Raw genomic sequence first — 19,607 nt, 5'->3', positions numbered from 1 at the left:
TGGCTAATCTTGCTCCCTCCATCCCCAGGAAAAAAAACCAAAAAACAACCAAACAATTTTAAATCCTTTTTAATAAATTAATATTCATTCATCAATATTTTCATAAAGCATCTCTTCATCATTCCATTTTACTATTCTTTTTTTCCACTGCAGAAGAATACCAAAAATACATAGCTGTGCCTTAAGCAAAAAGGACTGGGTTTTAGTTTATCTTTACAATGGGATGAAATCAACTTAAGAGTTAAACCACCAAGTATTTCTACTGTTTATTGACCTTTTCGGCTATAACAGAAAATAGTTCTGGTTTTCCTTTTTTTCAATGCCTTTTACAAACAAATTATGTGTAAATGTTATTTATAGTAGTGAGTTACAAAGGAGTTAATTAGCTATGAAATACATTACTCTGGTGTGATTTAATTGAAATTACCATTTTTAGAATTAAAGCAATCTATGGTTAAAATAATATACTGCAGCTAGTACACAGGGTCAAGAGCCAGAAAATGGGAGGTCAAGGCAAACACTGTTCATAACACATGGTTGTACGTGTTTGTTTTTGTGTGTAAGAAGTCGTGCTGGGACTGTAGGAACGGAATTGGCAAAAAAAGGCACAAAAAATGTGTGTGTAAGATGAAATGCTAACCTTAAGTGAGATTTTCCTGGCTTTTTTCAAGTCAAAGCAAGACTTGGATCTGTTCAAGGTTAAAGCTGTTTGTGACTATACCAATGAACGTGAAATCATTTGCAAAAGCTGAAACATGCAGCTGCCTCCTTTTTCCAAGGGCAGGCAAGATGGCGGGTGCAGTTCCCTGAAGGGGGCTGCAGTAACATGCTGCCTCCAGTAGTGCAAAGGGTCAGAGGGGGAGAGAGTCCTCAGACACTCAGTCCTCTTGCACATGCAGGGCCCTGAAAAATCCACATTGCCTCTTTACTCTGTACAGAAAGCAATTTTCTGCCTTCTTGATTGAAGCCCACCGAAGAACTGATTTCAGTGGGGTTTGGAAAATACATTTCTATCACAAATAAAAAGTCACTTCTTATTGAAGGTTTCTGCCTGGCCATGTGATTTCTAGGAGGTGGGGTTTGAAGAAAAGAGAGTGCAGTGGTTAAATCATGAGGGCAGGACCATTCTCAAATCCGACTTCTTAGGGTAGTTCTTTAGGGCACTTACAGGAAGACTTGCTTGGAGATAACTTCAGTGGGGAAAGCAAAGATTATAATTTATAATTTTTATTGAAATCAGATAGTTTTGTTTAAACATATTTTGCTATTAAGATAAAAAATTAGGAGAGGTTTTCAACAATTCTATCTAATATGTACTTTGGGAGGGTGTTAATTATTAGTTACTTTGATTATAAAGATGACAACGTGCTCTGTAATCCCTTCACAGTTTGAAGAGAATTAGAGTACTCACAATACATTGCACTTTTCCAATGGGACTTAATACTGAGGAGCTTTTAAACACCACGTTTTTCTGCTCCAGCTATACGGGTTCCACTGAGGCTCTTCATGCTGTGTAGCTGTCTGCAGATACAGTGCTTAAAAACTGCAGCTCCAGCCACTTTGCACCACTGCCAAGGCTGCAGCGGGACTGCGGTGCTGATCATGCCCAGGGGTTCTGGTGAACATTCCCAGCTAGGGATCGCCCTGCAGCCACGCTGCAAGCACTGTGCCCAGCCCACTCGTGCTCCAGGAGCAGCCCTGAGCACAGAACTGAAACACTCTGCAGCCAGGCTCATCTACACTGGAGTTTCAGAGCAAAGTTTCACAGTTAGCTGCAGATAGCGGTGGGAACGGCAATGGGCCGGACACGGCAGCAACCCAAGCACCAGTGCTCTGCTCACAGGGCAATCAAGTACCAGTGAGAACAGGGGGTGGTTGTTACAGAGCCAAGGTGGCCTTTTCAGCTTCATTCATATTTGGTGGTTTTGCTAAATATATGTCCACACATATTTTTGCCCACAGAAGTCTCCAACTAGCATCCAAAGCTCTCTGTCAAAAAATCCCATTGATATCCACAGGAATTTTGCATGCAGAGAACCGTCAGGGCTAAGCCTGAATTCTGTTTTTTTTTAGATCTATTTATGCTACTGTATTTGTTGTTATTTGAGAATGTACATGATAGAAACACTGTTTACAAAAAATATATCTTCTTTTCTTTAGAAATATTTAGTTCTGATAAATAACAAATTAGGTTTACAGATCTGAAATTGGCATACCTTGATGACTACAATCTACTAGACTGAAAAAAGTTGGAATCCCAGTGAGGGAACGAACTGGGATCAAACCCAAAATGGTCACATTTGCATGAAGGGTATGTTAGAACACCGTTAATGCTGAAACAAAACATACTCTTGTGATCTGTGATGGCAGCACACTACCTTGGTAAGTGTAGGCATACACTTTCAGTATATAAATAAAATATGAAAATGCTCCATTACTGAATCAAAGTATCGGAAGTGCTCTATTTGCTCAACTCTAGAGAATAAAAAGTTATAACATCACAGAAACAAAAATATGACATAACATGCGGTCACGATAGCAAGCACAAGAAAGAAAATATTGAGAAAATATACTTATATGCATATTATGCAAATATATTTTACATTAACATACAATGTTATAAGAATGTTAAATAATATGAATGCATGTTTAAAAAAGGCTACAGCTAGGTGATTTCATGTTGAAGTAACAAATAACCTGAGACATCTTCTATGCTTTCACTGGAATAACAATCTTCAAATCTACAGCAGATGTAGAACACGTTGACAGTAGTTGAATTCTCAGCTAAATTATACTAAAAATGTGCTCTTCTCTTTCAAAATGACATGGCAGCTGGAACCAGTCCAAGGGAAGGAAAATGTGCTGTACATTTACAGTACTTACAAAAGATTAATGTCACTGTTGATGGACACTTAAAATGCTTGTTTGAAATATTATAAACCTGTATATGTCTCCAAAGACCTACAACACTCCCATGATCAGCTTGCTTACTGCAGAAGAGAAAGCAAGAGATCATTAAAAACTATGCTCATCCAGGCTTGGGAAAAGATGTATTATGACATATATAAACCCAAGAAATTTTAGCAAAGAAAAATAAATTTGGCTTGATGAAACGGTAGCTGACGGATCTGCAATATAAGTAACTTATTTTAAACTTACCAGTGTAACTCTACTGCTTTATGATTAGTGTGTATGGCAGCATTTACAAAGGATGTTACTAAATACTGACTTTTTACATGATTACAGCTGTTCAAAAATTTCTATGACAATCAAAGTTTTGTAGTGATAATATACAACACTTATTTTCTCAAGGCTTGCTGCTTTGACGACACCTGCCTTTCAATTTAAAAAGTTCCTCTGAAGTGCATTCTATGTTAAAGTGTCCATAACCTCAGAATGAATGTGTTCATGTGTGTGTGCATACATATACTTTTGCTTTGCAGTATGTGCTTTAAAGTACACACAGTTCTTTGCTACATGTATTCACACATACATGAGTATGGTCTACATAGTAAAAGTTCATATATATATTTTTTTATATATAAATATATATATATAAATATATATATAAACTCTGCAGGCAAGTAGTACTTCACTTGTTATAGCTGAAGTCCTTTAAAAAATCTAAGTCACTCAGTTAACATAGTATAGCCAGTAAATTAAATTGAAAAGAGAAAATGTGAATGGAAACACCATTCTTGACCATCTGTCGATGGCATTCACATCCGTTAGATCGGGGATTTTTATTTTCAGTTGTGAGGACCTTCTTCGTAAATGGCCCCTCTTGCTATGGGTGCCTGTTCTTTCTGACGAACGCCTTCCAAGGCTTTCACGATGTGAGCTTTGTTTTCTGTACTGGATTCCTGAGTTGTCAAAGGATATAGTTGAATTTCGGGCCTCTGTAACGCTGGTGGTGACCTCGTTGCTTGCCACCTCGTTGTGAATTTCAAGCGATGTTAGCAGAATGTTTCCATGGGTGTCCATCTAAGGGGAAAAAATAGAAACATAAATTCTTTCAGAACACTTGACATCGATGAGCAGAATGTGGGTGTATGTAAATCTCCAAACCCATACACATCTAAAAAAAAAAAAAAGTAATTATTTTTAAGCATGTGATAATCTTAAAAAAGAAATGGCACTATTCAGCTACCTAAAATTAGGCAAGTACTTGAATACTTTTACAAACAGGGTTTATCATCATATTACCAAACATCCAGTACAAAACTGTACTTGGCAAACCATCATTTTCTTCTCCCTCTGAAACAGCCATATTTTAGAGGATGGTGTAGTTCAGTGAAAATTCTGAATTGCTGGCAATGGAGGAAGAGAATAAGGGATGGATCCTCTATCTGCTACAGTAGGAAATTAAACCAACTAACTTTTTTTCCCCACCGTGATTTAAAATAAGATTAAAAAAAGTGCCTGTGAAGTTTGCTAAAATCACAAGAATGGTTCTGATGTGCTGAACTCTACATTTTACAATCACAGAGATTATTTATTACTTATCTCCTGAAATTTTCCTTCCAAAGTCATTTGCAGAGTTTCCCAATCATGACTATTTTTAACTGCAGGGATTTTCTGAGTAATTGATCTTAAAACCAATGAACTTAAGGCATAAGAAAAAAGCAGCTGAATTGAGGAAATAGGAGGACTCTTCACCACCCTATTCCAGATGCAGTGACCAGTGTTTAGCAAAAAGTATATTTATCATGCTAACAAAGTCAAGGTCTTGTTGAGAGAAACTTGACAGCGATTTGCTTGTGGATATTTTGGTTTAGAATTAACAGTATTTTGCTTAATTTAATAGCAATTGCAACTACAGGAAAGTCAATGTTTAGCAGTGTTAGCAGTAACCCTTACTCAGTCAAGGACTAGGCATCACCCTGACAGACAAAAAAACAGGTTCCTGGACAGCCATATGACAGAGAGCTCCATATAAAAAACATCAAAACCCCACATAAATTTCCAAGTACAGAGCAGTGTGATGCACTTTTCAGTAATAAAGAAAAGGTCTTGATCATTTAGAGTCTTAAAATCTGGGCCAGACTCTTGCATAGAGTTGCATAGGGCTCCTTCAGTCCAGAAACCCTGAGTTCCCATGAGTGGCACTGAGAAGTTCCAAGCAATGGTGTCTGAGTCAGTATTTGGTGTTCCATTGGTGGGGCAGCACAACCCCACGCCCCAGGCCCTACACGCTGAAGGTTGTGCAGTCAATACAGGTAATGCAGGGGTCAACTCCAAATCTCCTGCCAGTTTTGGGGCAAGGAAAATGATGGCTGAAGGTAAAAATAAATACACGTGCTGGCACACGTGTAACTCTGTTCAAAAGAATTTAGTTCTACATGTCAGAAATAGAGAGTGAATCACAGAATACAGGATAACTTCCAGTTTTACATATGCAATTTATTCATCCATAATTCATCACACAATTAATAAATTTTTCTAACCTGACACATGATCTAGATGTGTGAACTGTGTAGCAGTTGAACATCTCATTCTAGAAGCATCAGTTTAAAAGTGGTTATAAAAACTGACTATTGTCAATGCCTTCTGAAGTTTGCACAGTTATCTGCTACCACTTCCTTTGCAAGCTCTGTGTGATGGATGTATGTGCAGCTAGATCTGTCCATATGCATTTAACTTTTTTCATTCTTATTAAAATTTTGTGAAATGGATATTTCTTTCATCAGTTATTGATGCTGCAGCTTATCTCTTCTCGGGGCAGACAATTATGATAGTATAGCAGTAATGCTTTGCCAAGGTGCTTGCAAATGGAAAAAAAGTATAAAATGCTACAAAGGATATACATGCAAATAGGAAAAAAATCCTAAGGTATATAACAAATCCTGCTGCTGCATGCAATGGCACATTATGCTGATGGGTGCCTGTAAATAAAAATAAACATGAGCAAAAATAATGGCATGGAGAAGCCTCAGTGGTGATTAAGAAGAATTTAGTTTCTCCATGGCAGAAGCCCTTTGGGTACAAAAGTAAGATCTTGAGGTTTGTAGAAAGGAGTTACTGCTGTTGAGCAGTCTCTGTAATCAGAGAACAAACACAAGTGTAAAATACAGTAATGGATATCATCACTACTTATGGTGGTCTCTGAAAAGAACCGATTCAATTTCTTCTGTTCTTTCTTTTTTTCCCCCACAAAGAGTACCAATTATGATCAGGATTTTTTTAATGCAATGCATAAAATATCTCCAGACCCCCATTGCACCAAATATCATCTTTCCCATCTCTTAGGCTTTGAGAAATGTCCTTCAGCTTATGGGAATGTCATAGCAGAGACCACTTTGATGGGCTTCACCCCTAGAGCCCTGCCACCCCCTTGCAGGTCTCTACTCCTTTTCCTTCCACCACCACAGATGCCAACTCCTCTTTCCCTCAGGACTTCCTGATGTCTCCTGATTCTGTCTGCCACCTACATATACACAGACATCAGCCCATCCTTGGTACTTTGCCCTTCTACACTGAGCCTGGACTGTTGTGAGCTGTCATTGTAAGAGCTTGTATTATGGAGGGTGCATCTATGCATTCCGGCTTCTCCTGATCTAGGAATCAGTTTTGTTCCAGTTATTTCCTCGTATGGCATAACCTTCTTCACCTTATCTGCCAGCCTCATATGCCCCCTTAACATGCCTTCTGCCTTTGATGTGCCTTATTTTAACTGTTCGTCACTGAATCTAGAAATCAAACCAGAAAGGGGGTTGAGAAAGTTGCAACTTTTGTGGAAATTCTTTTTCTGAAAATACCAGTATGTCCTATGAAGCTGCATGACAGTATACATTTTTCTCAAAATGTCAAATGAAACATATTTGGAAACATACTTTTGAAATTTATCTCTTTGCTAATGGAGCAACAGGCTTGCATGACAAAATATAAGGAAGGAGCAGATGGAGAGAGGAAGGGGTCTGCAGAAGCTGAATCAGCCTCTGGTCCACAGATACTCTTTGAGATTTTTTTTGTCTCAGATTGATTCCCTCAGAGGTTTTGAATAAACCACCTAAGCTGTTGACAACATTAGAGCACTATATGCTAAATATTTTATGACAATCTTAAGGTGATGTCTTGAAGTATGAATACTTAATAACATGCAGCATGTTAAAAAGTATTTTCACATAAAATTACTTTGGAATCATTGAAGCAATGATTTAAATTACGTTGACAAAGGTACACAAACTCTCGCAACAAATAAAGAAGCAAACTAATAATGGCAGGGCATCCTGTGCAAGTCACCTCATGTTTGCCTGAATACACAGGGAAGGCAAAATCCTCCATGAGTGAACATGAGTGTTGCTCAGTGGCTCCAGGGAAAATGTTACCCCAGGTATAGATAAGAAAAGCAGCTGACTGGATTATAGACTACATGGCTATGTGGACATACAAGGCCAATCTCTTTGATGAAACTCTAGTTTTACTCCTTATGAGCCTTAGAATATAATTTTATCACCTGGCTCAAAAATATCATTCTCTGCACTGGAAATTCTCCTCAAAATGCTAATACCAGACTTTATTCTCAAATGCTCTTATTAATCAGAGATGACAGTGGATTTGGCCAATTTCCCCTCTATTCTTACCATCCTTCTTCATCCAAAGTATTTCCCTTTTTTAACTTCTCTGCCAACCCTGTGCTTTCATTCTTTTTGCAGATTTCTTTCTCCCCACTTTGGCGCCACCAAAGCCATTCCTTCCCATTTCTCTGCTGTGGTCTCCATGTTTGGTTCTCACATCTCCTCCCCAACACATGCAAGGGTTAGTTGTTTCCTTGGAGTGCTTTCCAGTAAACTCATAAAAATAGAGGAAAACAGCTGCATACCAAGTCATTAATTAATTCTCTGCTGAATCAGCATGGATACAAATATGAAAAACTAGTGCTCTTATATAGAACAAACTTTTATTAAACTCCATCCCTCCCCACCTCTGAATAAGTACAGCTCCTGCACCAGGGTGAAGTGACTGAATCTCACCTAAGTGCATTTTGAGAAGCAGATTCACTTTTGAAGGTTCACCATTTCTAAACTATACATATTACAGTACAAGTGAAAAATTCAAATACTCCAGCAGCCTAATGTCATTACACAAAAATGACTGTGACTCAGCTAACTGAAGCCAGATGGAGGAGAATTAAGACAATGTTCACAAAAAACCTGCTTCTTGCTCTTGGAGCAACACCACGCCACCAGTGGACTCAACTTGGATTGTATATTCCAGGTCCAAAACTTCAGTGCCCTATTATATCTGAGAAGTCCTAAACTACGTCTTAATTCTACCCAGGATCCAGACTCATTTAGATGTTAGCTATTCTAGTTTAAGAAACAAAATATAACAGCTGCAATTGAATAGTTTTCTCCAATATTTTTTTAAAAACTTCAACTTTAAAGCCAGTTTTAAAACACTTTACTATAGCCAGAAAACTACCATAAGCCTTGATTTATTATTAGGTAGAGCCTGGATTGTTCCAAGCTCATTTAGTTCTCTGTTTAATATTCCATAAATTTTAAGGAGTCTGTTACAATGAAATCTCTTTTTCCTCATAAGTCTTGCAGAGGAAGCATTTTGTTCAAAAATAGGAAGCATTTTGTTCAAACCCCATAGGTATGTTTACTTGTTCATCAATCCCAAATTTTCAAATACCATGTAAACACTTCCCATCATGTGAAGCAATATAAATGCAAATAGGGGGTTTAAATAGCATAATGAAAAGCTCTGTCTCTGTAGTTAGTCTTGCATTATTTAAAAACAAAATTAGTATTTAAGTACATACAGAATCACAGAATATCCCACAAGGATCATCTGGTCTGACTCCTGACCCTGCACAGGACCATCCCCAAGAGTCACACCATATGCCTAAGAGCATTGAACTCTGTCAGGCTGGTGCTGTGATCACTGCTCTGGGGAGCTGCTCCAGTGCCCAACCACCCTTGGGGTGAACAGCCTTTTTCTAATATCCAACCTGAACTTCCTCTGACACAACTTCAGGCTATTCCCTTGGGTCTGTCACTGGTCACCAGAGAGGTCAGTGTCTGCCTCTTTCCCCTTCTTATGCATAAATGGGTTTCCAACATGTAGAAAAATATGCAATCAGGCCTTAAGTTTTATCTGTGCTTAAAGCTAAATACATTGACCGCCCTGGAGAATAGAAAATAGAAATATAATAGAAAATAATTATATAATAAATATAAATAAATAGAAAATAATAGAAAATAATTTAAAACTGCATGCAAAACAAAAATTAAAGTGTTGAGTGCTCTTCCTGAGTCTAAAAGTTGATACTTCTCTCACTGCCATTTAAATATGTTTATATTAATTAATAAGCACCAAAAAAAAATTGAAGCGGTAATTATGTTATATCAGCTTAGTAAATGAACCCAGGATATCCAGCAGAACTAGGAAGATAGAAAGACCTTGAAAAACAGGGAAAGTATGAAGAAGCAAACTAATTAGGAGCTTCCATATTATTATCACTGTCTATCGAGTAATAATGAAGTTTTACAATTAACCTTGATGTATTTCAATGGAGGAAGAAAACAAATGCATAATCCTCATTCGCCCTGTATTTCACATTGTGTGCGTTATTACAGGCTCTGAGATGTCCTGTGAATTGCACATATAATCCTTCTTACTGTCTCAGGATTTGCACGATTCATACTTGTGCAAATTGGCTGCAAAACAAAACCAGTACATGTGTGAGTCTCCCAGTGCACAATGAATGTCCCCACCAGGATGAGTGTTCTTTCACAAGAGCTGTGCTTACCACCCTTGACAGATATATTTCAAAATTTGGTACCTACTCATCACAGTGGTGATATAAAAATATCCCGCTGTTCAAAAAAGCACTGAAAAAAGGATCCAGGAAAAATGAAGATACACAGGAGAATGCTGCCAGTTTTGCTATTCCCATACTTCCCAATTTAAACAGAGTGATAATTCTTCCACAGAAGTCAAGATATTAATTTTCACAATGAAGTCCCACTTATGAGAAGGATTGCTACAATTAAGAAAGCTGCTAAGTAGATGTAAGTGGCCTGAGCCTCTACTCTCAGCAATGCCTGGTGGGAAGCTGCTGCCTTGGCCAACAGCGGGGGTTGGAGCCAGGAATCTCCGGAGCTAAAAATACATGCAGACACTGCCTGATGAGAAGGGCCTTTTTATAAAGGGTTATGCATTATTCTTGTCAGAGGAGACTCTTCTCACATGCCTGACAGCAGAGCTGGAAGCTTGAATGAGATTGTATGATATTTCCTGACTATTTGATAGTTCCTTCCCAACTGGTACTCTGGGCCTGAACTTTTGGTCCCCCCCAAACGGAAAATATAAATTGCCACAGCTGGAAACAAAAAGCAATGTTTTCAGCAGGGGACTTTAACGTATATCCCATAAGGTCTGTGGATTGGCCCAGAAGGAGCAAAGTCCAAAACACATGCTCACCATCTGATTACGGTGCCTCTATGCTGCCTCTTCTGCAGCAGAGAACAAGTGAGAACAGGATTGCCTTAAAGCTCTCTCACGCTGATTTAGCCATAAATTAGGCTGTATCTGAGCCTTATTTAGAAGAAACAACTTATGTAGCAAAACTGAAAGCTTTGAGATCTACAAATGAAGCCTCAATCTGCCAACACAAATAGGATAAATGGAACCGATTTGTAAAAACGGCGATCAGTTTTCAAAGGAAACATTTTTAGAGACCACCTATTCTTTTCTGACAATTTTTCTACAATCAGAGAACTTTAATTTAGGCATCAATACAATATCATAAGAAATATTTTATGAAAACTAAAAATTAATTTCTTCCTTGATTCTAGAGCTTGCCCTCATGCACGAAGCAGAGGGTCAAGGTTTTTAAAAGAGAGTTTTCAATCCCAAACTAGTATACGTACAAAAATTGGTTAAACACAAAAAAAAAGCAGCATCCTATGTTTGTCTCAGTAACTATGGTTTACTGTGATAGGCTAGAACAAGTCAGTGAGGAATACTATTTACAGTGCATTATCTGAAATAAAATGTGATGCAAAAGCAGTCAAAAGAAGAGACGGCTAAGTGTGAAATTTCCTTTGTAGTCAGCCGCTGATCCACAGATGAGTCACTCATAAAGGCTCACTCAGGTTTCATCTCATCACCAGCTCTGAATCTTCTGAAACCTTTTCCAGAGATTCAATTTAGTCAGATATGCTTCAGTCATCATGCCAGCTTCAGCAGTGCTACACAGGACAACACTGCACAGAGTTTTTCTCTCCCCACTGCTTTTCTTTGTCACCTCTGCACCGTGAGGACACTGGCTGTGCCAATACCATGCTGCAAGAGCTGTTCTTTCCCTTATACCTGGAGCTATTTGGCTTGCTGGTTTCAACACAGGGACAGAGCTGGACAGCAAGCCATAATGGGAGCATTGGAGCCAACAGACAGCTCGGCAGCAGCAGCTGGTGGAGCCCCCCTCAACACAGCAAGCCTTAGTGGTGGCATATCAGGAATAACTCAGAGAGAAGTACCTAAAATGCTGGCACTGTAGAGGCACATCCATAGCAGCAGCACCAAAATCGGGGTGGCTGTGCCAGATTTGGCTTTTCAAACCCGTAACCTCTGATGCAGGACAATGCAAAAGCATTCATTATGAGAAGAGTTACTGAGCATGAAGTTGCTGCTTTGCAAAGCAATTATCAAATGCAACACAAACATACCCACATCTGAGCATTTTGTGGTCTAGAATATTTTTTAAAATTAAAACTCCCTCGTTCTACAGTCCAATACGACTAAGAAAGCAGCAAATGCCCTTTTGCTGCTATTAGAGGAGTGTTTATAACCAAGCCTGCTAGCTTGCACACCAGACTTTAGTTCTCTGTAAAAAATAGACTACAATAGTTGGTACCCATGCTGGTTCTACTGGTTTCCATGGGCTAAAACACTTCTGAGTGGAAATAACATGCCATTTTCCCATAGCCTTCTCTTTTTCCCTTTGTCTGAAAGACAGTCTCAGCAGCACTGCCAGTCTTGGGAACCATAAAAGCAAAGCCTGAACTCAGGGCCTGAACACCAGGCAACGTGTTGAGCTGGCCCTTCTCTGCTAGTGCTGCCTTCCAACACAAGAGATTTCCACCACATCACAGCCCCTCCTGACTCTGGCTGGACCTGATATAGCACTAAGTTGTTCTGTCACTACACCCACAAGTTACAGCATCTGATGTGGACAATAAATTGAATAATGTTTATTTTTTTATTTGGTTCAGTTTTGATTTGTCTTGTTTTTCTAGCACCCTGAGCTAGTATTTTTAATCAGTGACAGGGAGCTCATGCACATGGTTCATAAACAAGCAAATTCAATTACTAAAACAAAACAGCAACAGAGCAACCCAAAATAGTAGTCAGAAATAAACTAATAATAACGCCTTCTTCCAGTTTTATATTTGAACATTTTTCAATCTCCTTTCCAGCACAGCATATATTTGACAGTCATGAAATAGTGGTGATAAGTGCAAAGTGGGCTGCCTGCTTTTGGCATTCTCCCTTTCTTTAAAAATGTCACTCAGCCCCAAATCACATGAGATTGTAAGTATTTTCCAGGATTAGAAACCTTCTCTTTCTGAATGAAATTACACTCCGTGGAAGACTCAGCAAAACTACAAAACCAATAATTTCACTGAACTTGCGCAAAGTAGTCTTCATGTGTGTCTCTGAGCCTCCTCACTGTGCAGCACTGGGGTACACCGCGTGAGCCTCTCCCAGAACACCCAGCACCAGAGTCCCAAATCTAAAGCAAGAAGCAAGCAACTGTTATTTCTTTCAGATTCAATGGTTTTCAAGAGCCACCAAAGGAGGGACACTATCCCTGAACTGTTCAGACCCAAGGTTGCAGAGCTTTCAGGTACTGTCTTCCATAGAAAGTATGCTAAAAACTCTAGCATGACTCCAGTCCTGCTGCATCCATGGGTATCTGTACAGCATGGTAAGTGGTGGACATGATCCAGAAGACAGACATTTTCCTGATTCAAAGCTGTGGCATCCTGAGGCCATGGAGACCTTTGTCCAAAGTAGATCTGTTAGATGTGTTTTCCCTGAGATGCATATCTTGAAATCCATGGCACCTCTTGCCTGTTCTGATCAATTCCCTATGCTTTGCATTTGTCAGTGCTTCTCAAATGAGAAACTAAAATTTGACATCCTACATCCAATGAATCTTCTACCTATGTTTTGTTTCAAAGGAAGATTTCCAATTAGCTCTGCCTAATGTTTCTGTTTCTGTTGCATGCTGGCACTGCTTCTCTGAAGGCACTGAATCCAGAAATTGCAACAAAGCTCTGCTGAATTCCCCAGCTGAGGCCTGGGGACAGAATGTTTTCTACACAGAAAGGGACCATACCATATTATTTATCCTGTGTTACTTGAACAGCAAATATTCACAGTCAATATGAGCATATATGATTCTACAATGCATACAGAGTTCTCTTTCACACCTGGGACTCCAAGGGACAAAGTAGCACACTCTTCTTTATACTCTGCTATACTGAATTTGTATCCTTATTTGATACAATCATAGAATCTCTTAGGTTAAGAAGTCTTCTAAGGTCACTGAGTTCATCTGCTAACCCAGCAACACGTTCATCACCGCAGCACGTCCCCACATGCCACATCCACACGACTTCTGAACTCTCCCAGTGATGGCGATACCATCACTTCCCTGGGCAGCCTGTTCCAACGCCAGACTTCCTTTTCTGTGAATAATTGTTTCCTAATATAGTATCTAATCCTCCCCTGGTGCAACTTGAGGCCACTTCCTCTCATCCTGTCACTTGCTACACGGCAGAAAAGACCAACCCCCACCGTGCTACAACCATGTCTCAAAGTGCCACATCTGCACGTCTTTTAAATATCTCCAGGGATCGTGATTCAGCCACTTCCCTGGGCAGCCTGTTCCAATGTTTGACAACCCTTGCTGTGAAGAAATTTTTCATTCATGCACGGTTGATATTAAACCAGCAGAAAAAGCAGAACAGTTCATGATATTTGCTTGGGATGCTTCAGAAACAAAAGAGAAGGTTGTAAGGCAAAAACCAGGAAAAAAGATTGCTATATGATATGAGCAGATCCAGGATATAAAAATGGCAAGAACTGGGTAAAAAAATATACATTTTCATTAGCTAAGGTACTTATGATTATTTTGACAACGTAGATAGAAGAACTGTCAGACATGGGGTAGTATTGGACCCATTAACATGTCTTGTACTGAATTATGTAAATCATTTAAATGAATGAGATACACCAGATGGTTTCCAGCAGGAGAATTAAACCTTAGTGTGTACATCTGCATTACCTGCTTGCAGTTAAAATCTTCTCCATAGCTTTCAATTCAGATACTCTTTTATTTCCCCATCTGTATTTTTTTATTATTATGACTATTTATTTTTCCAATAAAGGGAATTCCTTTGTCCTGATATCTTAGTTCTAAGTAGAGCTGCCAACTGTGATGAGAATCTGGTTTCATAAAACAGTTGACAAAAATGTGTTTATTAGTTCAGAATTATTTCACATATGAGTGCTGATAATTAGCTGTAGTTCTGCATTACATTTGCTATAGCAGACAAAATCATTGATCATTATAAACAAATATAGTTTGAAATTATTTTTGTGGTACTGGTTTTGATAAACAGGTAGTAGTTTTGTCATTGTGAACTCTTCTAATTTATAGCTGATAGAAAAATACCCAGTCCTACTCAACAACTGAATGAAAAAGCCTCACTGGGAGCATTTTAGTGAAAAAAAGGAAAGATGTTCTATTCAAACTGACATGACTTGTTAATGTCAGATACTGCTGAATGCCTTGTATTTTTCTTCCAAAGATTATAAAAGGTATTCACTGGATAAAGTAATACTCCAGGCAAGGAAATAGGCTGGAGCAGAATCAGCACAGACCTTGCCAACATGATGCTTCAGAAATCAATCTGAAAGTTTCTCTAGGACTTAAAACTTTCCTGCTGGTCTTAAACAGCAGCAGATGACAATGCCACACAGAGTGTTGAACTATGCTGGCCAATTAATTAGCATGGCAGAACTAATCCTTTATCTGTTCTCTCCCATGGTAAATTCATCTCCTCTAAGCAAAGTGAGGAAAGGAGTGCTCAGACCCTGGATTCACTTACATTGGAAATCCACATAGGTACTTAAAATCACAGATTATATTTGATTTAGACAAATAAATGCCTTTGTAGATCTCAATTTTTATTTTCAAGCTAGCTTCCCTCCCACTGTCTTCTTCTTACTCGTACTTGTCATAAAGATCCTGCTCATTTCCACATTGGTATGCCTACATAAATTCTTCTATTTTGGTTCCTGAAAATGAAAATGGACAAGTTTGTCCACAAACAGATTTGGTTGATTGTCACCAGACAGTGATGTTTTTATGCAAGCCTTTTTGGTTTTTTTCATACCCATAGTCTTTGCAATGTAAAAACAGAGAGAATATATATAAATTAAAGAAACCTACCCGAGTGCCTTCAAACCTCGAGCGATCGTTGTTTGACTTTGTTGTTTTTTCTGCAAGTTTCTTCTGCCTTTGAGGACCTTTTCCAAAGAAAATGTAGTTGACAAAGGCATATTCAAGTAAGGCCAAGAACACAAACACAAAGCAGCCCATGAGATACATGTCAATGGCTTTAACATATGGAATTTTAGGCAAAGTCTCTCGCAGGTGAGTGTTGATTGTTGTCATAGTCAGCACAGTCGTAATTCCTACACAAAGAAAAAAGATCACATATCTTACAACTCCAAGCATTCAATTTTACTTTCCTTCTTGGCAGATATGCCTTGTCAGTGGGAAGATGCTTAAAAATTTGTAAAAGATGTCTTGCAGATGACATCACTGCAAAATAAAGCAAAATTAAAACTTGATGCATTTTTATTCTGTTACAAATATTTCATTCCTATGAGCAGGGGAACAGCTAACAAGGGGGTCTGGCAGCACTGCCACAGGTTAACGTAGCTTCATGGAAGCCAGTGCAGCTGTACTGAAAATCTTACTGAAAATCTCCTCCATGGCGACCAAACTGATGTGCAACAAGAACAGTGTTCACACAGATGGTGAAAGACTTCTCCCACAGTTTTAAGTTTCTAAGAGTTAGGCAGTTGGCTGATGTCAGTCCTGCAGGGTCTTCCTGTAGTAGATGGGGAGAGACAGGTACTTTTCTAGAGCAGTTCATCCCATCTATTTTAGATACCTATTTCAGGAAAGGACAATATATAAGTGGAATTTGAGATTACTAATTTGGAGAAGTAGGCTAGTTACACAGAAACAAGTGAGGTAAGCAATGAGAGACAGACAGGTATGTGAATTTTTGGAAGGAAGAAGGAGGGAGAGCAGAATTTTTATAGCAACAAACTGAACACTAATAAAATATCTATATCAACCTTATGTCAAGGGATTTATCTAAGGTTGGAAAGAGCACCTGGAAATATATTACAGGGCACTGTTTTGAAAATCTGGAAAGAAAAGCAAATTTATTGTCAGTCTGCCTGAATTCACAATAAACTGCAGGAGCTGTATCTCTGCTGGAAATTCTATGGGAATTGCAAATCACAGGTTGCTGAAAACACTGATTTGTGGAATAAGTCTCGTTTCAAGGCAAGCCATTCTATTAGGTCTCCTCCATTACTATTTTCTTTGATTCCATAATTATACCATCAGTTTACAAGTAGTCACTAAAATACAAGCACAACAAAAATAAAGGACAAAATAAAATTGCTGCCATATAATAAAGCACAGCTTCTTTTACCTGAAGAGACACAAATAAAGACAACATAACTCAAAATCAAGCTGTCAGTGTAAGCAGTGTCACTCCAGGGAACTGTAGTAGTACCCTATGAGATTGTGTAACAGATATTTTGGATATTTAGTAGGTTAGTGTCATACAGTTTTCAGTGCTTTTCCTCTAAACTGTGAAAGAAGTGTGCATTGATGCCAGATGTCTGGTGATCCGGAAGATTAAGCACACTGAATAGAAAGGTGGCTACCACTAACCAAAGGAAAATACCTTCTCTGGGAGATCCTGAAACCCTGCAGCCAAATGTCCTTTTGAAGCTCAATAATTTGTTTTAAAGCACAGCAGGAGGGGAAGAAGCTGACATTCCCCCAAGACAAGAAAATAAAATAATCTTGTGATTATATTCCTTCCCACAAGGGAGGACTTCAGAGATTATTCTTCTCCTCACTCAAAGGACTGAATTTAGGAACTTCTAGGGCTAGCTAGCAAAAAGTAGAGAGGGCAAAACTGATAGGTTTGAATATTTCTCTTGAGACTAGCTCTATATCACCATCTTTCTGCAGTGTCCATATCACATAGTCTCTGGAATGAGCTGGCCTTTGCTCTGTACCTTGGCTTCACTCTGGAGGCAACTATTTGGTTCAGTGCAGCAAGGGATCAGGCACAGGGGCAAAGCATGGGAGTGAATGGATAGAATCAGGCTCTTGCAGAGAATACAGGCTTCTTGCAGGAGTTGAGTAAAAGTTTGTGTCCCAAGAACTGCACAGGGAACTCTTCCCCAAACAAATACTTAGGAAATCAGGTGTACCTTCTTTGTACTGTGCTTTTCAGAGCCAGTCATACATGCCCAAAGGTGCTATATTGCCATTAAACTTTTATACCACTTCACATTAGGATGCCATGCAAGTTCACAGACACTACATAACTGGGAGCAGCTGATGCCTCCCCTGAAGCCAGGAAGGCCCTGCAGAGAGACCTTGACAAATTAGAGGACTGGGTGGGCAATCACCAACCATGTGAAATTCAGTAAGGGCAAGTGCCAGATTCTGTACCTGGGATGGGGCAAACTTCAATATACAGACAGACTGGGGGACAAAAGGCTGGAGAGCAGTGCTGCAGAAAAGTGTTGGGTGTCTTGGTGGATGGCAGCTGGAACATGAGTCAGAAGTGCCTTGGCAGCCAGAAGGGCCAACCCTATCCTGGTCCAGCATTGCCAGCTGGGCAAGGGAGGGGATTGTCCTGCTCTACTCTGCACTGGGGTGGCCTCACCTTGAATATTGTGTGCAGTTTTGGGCACAATATAAAAAAAATACATTGAACTATCAGAAAGTGTCCAATGGAGCACAACAAGGACTGTGAAAGGTTGTGAGGGGAAGACATATGATGAGCAAGTTAAGTCCCTCAGTCTGCTCAGCCTGAGACCTCATTGCAGTCTACAACTTCTTGAGGGGAAGGGGAAGGATAGGGACTGACAGGACCCAAGGAAATGCCCTGAAGTTGTGTCAGGGAAGGTTTAGGCTGGATATTAGAAAAAGGCTGTTCACCCAGAGGGTAGCTGGGCACTGGAATAGTCTCCCAAGAGCAGTGGTCACAACGCCACGCATGATAGAGTTTGAGAAGCATTTGGACAATCCTCTTGGGCCCATGGTGTGACTCTTGGAGATGGTCCTGTGCAGGGACAGAAGTTCGACTCCTGGGAGTCCCTTGTGGGACCTTCCAACTCACCATTTTCTGTGATTCTGTGATACCAGCTTGACTAATAAGGAGGTATACAAAGGAACACAGGATTAGACCCTTATTAGTGAATGTCATTATACAAATGCCACAGACATAATCACCAAGGCACTAATTGTTTTCTGAGAAGAAATTGTTAGATGGACTTTTGTCCTCTCAAAAGGACTTTGTACCAATTGGAAATAGAACATCTGGTCTCCTGAGCTTGCCTTGTAGTCTCTGATTTTTGCTCTAATATTTGTCTTACAGTACTTGATGAACTTGTGCTACACAGAAATGGGCCACATGAGACAGTCTTGCTCCTTAAATGAGGAAAGAAATCTCCTGAACCTGTAACAGAAGGGCATGGAATGTCACTGGGTATGATAACTTCTGCCTAACCATCTGTTCTCCGCAGTCCTGGCCAGTATGTATCTAGACGCTTATGGTTGTGTTAGAAGTGCTTCCCTCATTTGGTCCACCTGGGTGGATCTCTGCTATCCAGTAGCTCATTTATGAACACATCAGCGATATTTGGGCTCTATGCCCCACTTCCTATTAAGCTACTACTTAGCTCCAAGCTGCTAAACAAACACTGGCTGCTCAGTGGTAATGCCAGACTGTGTCATGCCCGTACACACCAGCTAATCCACAGTATATGCAGGATTATTGCACAGTAACTGCAGTTAATCTACAGCATCTCCGGCTACCCAAATTCAGATGCTGGGTAATACACTGCACAAAGGTGGCTACCCTGCCTGCTTTGGTATGTGGGACCTTTGGAGACATGGTATAAGGAAACAGGGAATCATAGGGACATGGGTTGGAGTCTGGGTTTGCTGTGATACATTACAGAAGAATAAGGGAACTAAGGAGTATGCTCCTGTTTTAAGAAAATAAGAGAATACAGCAGGAAGATAGCACAGACTTAGTGACTGACAAGTTTTGGGTAGAAAAGAATGTGTAACTGGGAAGCACAGGGTTAAAGACAGAATTTGGGACAAAAAGAGAGGCAGAATTATTTATAAGGAATTACAGATCCATTTCATCTTCCTTAGCTATAGCTATCCCTGAGTATGCTTCTTGTAAAGGATGAAATATTTGCTGTGAGATATTTTCATAGAACCTGTCCTGGTTCTGGGC

The 19,607-nt window shown here is 39.5% G+C and overlaps 1 protein-coding gene across 1 annotated transcript in view; it reads right to left on the bottom strand.

Annotated features, from left to right (window-relative positions):
• Positions 1-53: 53 nt before the first annotated feature.
• Positions 54-19,607, bottom strand: part of GABRB3 (gamma-aminobutyric acid type A receptor subunit beta3) — a 118,812-nt gene continuing 99,258 nt past the window's right edge. Inside the window, exons 8-9 of the mRNA XM_033051844.2 lie at positions 15,479-15,723; positions 54-3,984 (exon numbers count right to left, since the gene is read on the bottom strand). Coding sequence (XP_032907735.1) covers positions 3,634-3,984; positions 15,479-15,723 — 596 coding nt within the window. The 3' untranslated portion in view covers positions 54-3,633. The remainder of the gene's footprint in view (positions 3,985-15,478; positions 15,724-19,607) is intronic.

This window comes from Catharus ustulatus, chromosome 2 (assembly GCF_009819885.2).
Source record: "Catharus ustulatus isolate bCatUst1 chromosome 2, bCatUst1.pri.v2, whole genome shotgun sequence".
NCBI lineage: Eukaryota > Metazoa > Chordata > Aves > Passeriformes > Turdidae > Catharus > Catharus ustulatus.
This window is presented reverse-complemented; position numbering and strand designations above follow the sequence as displayed.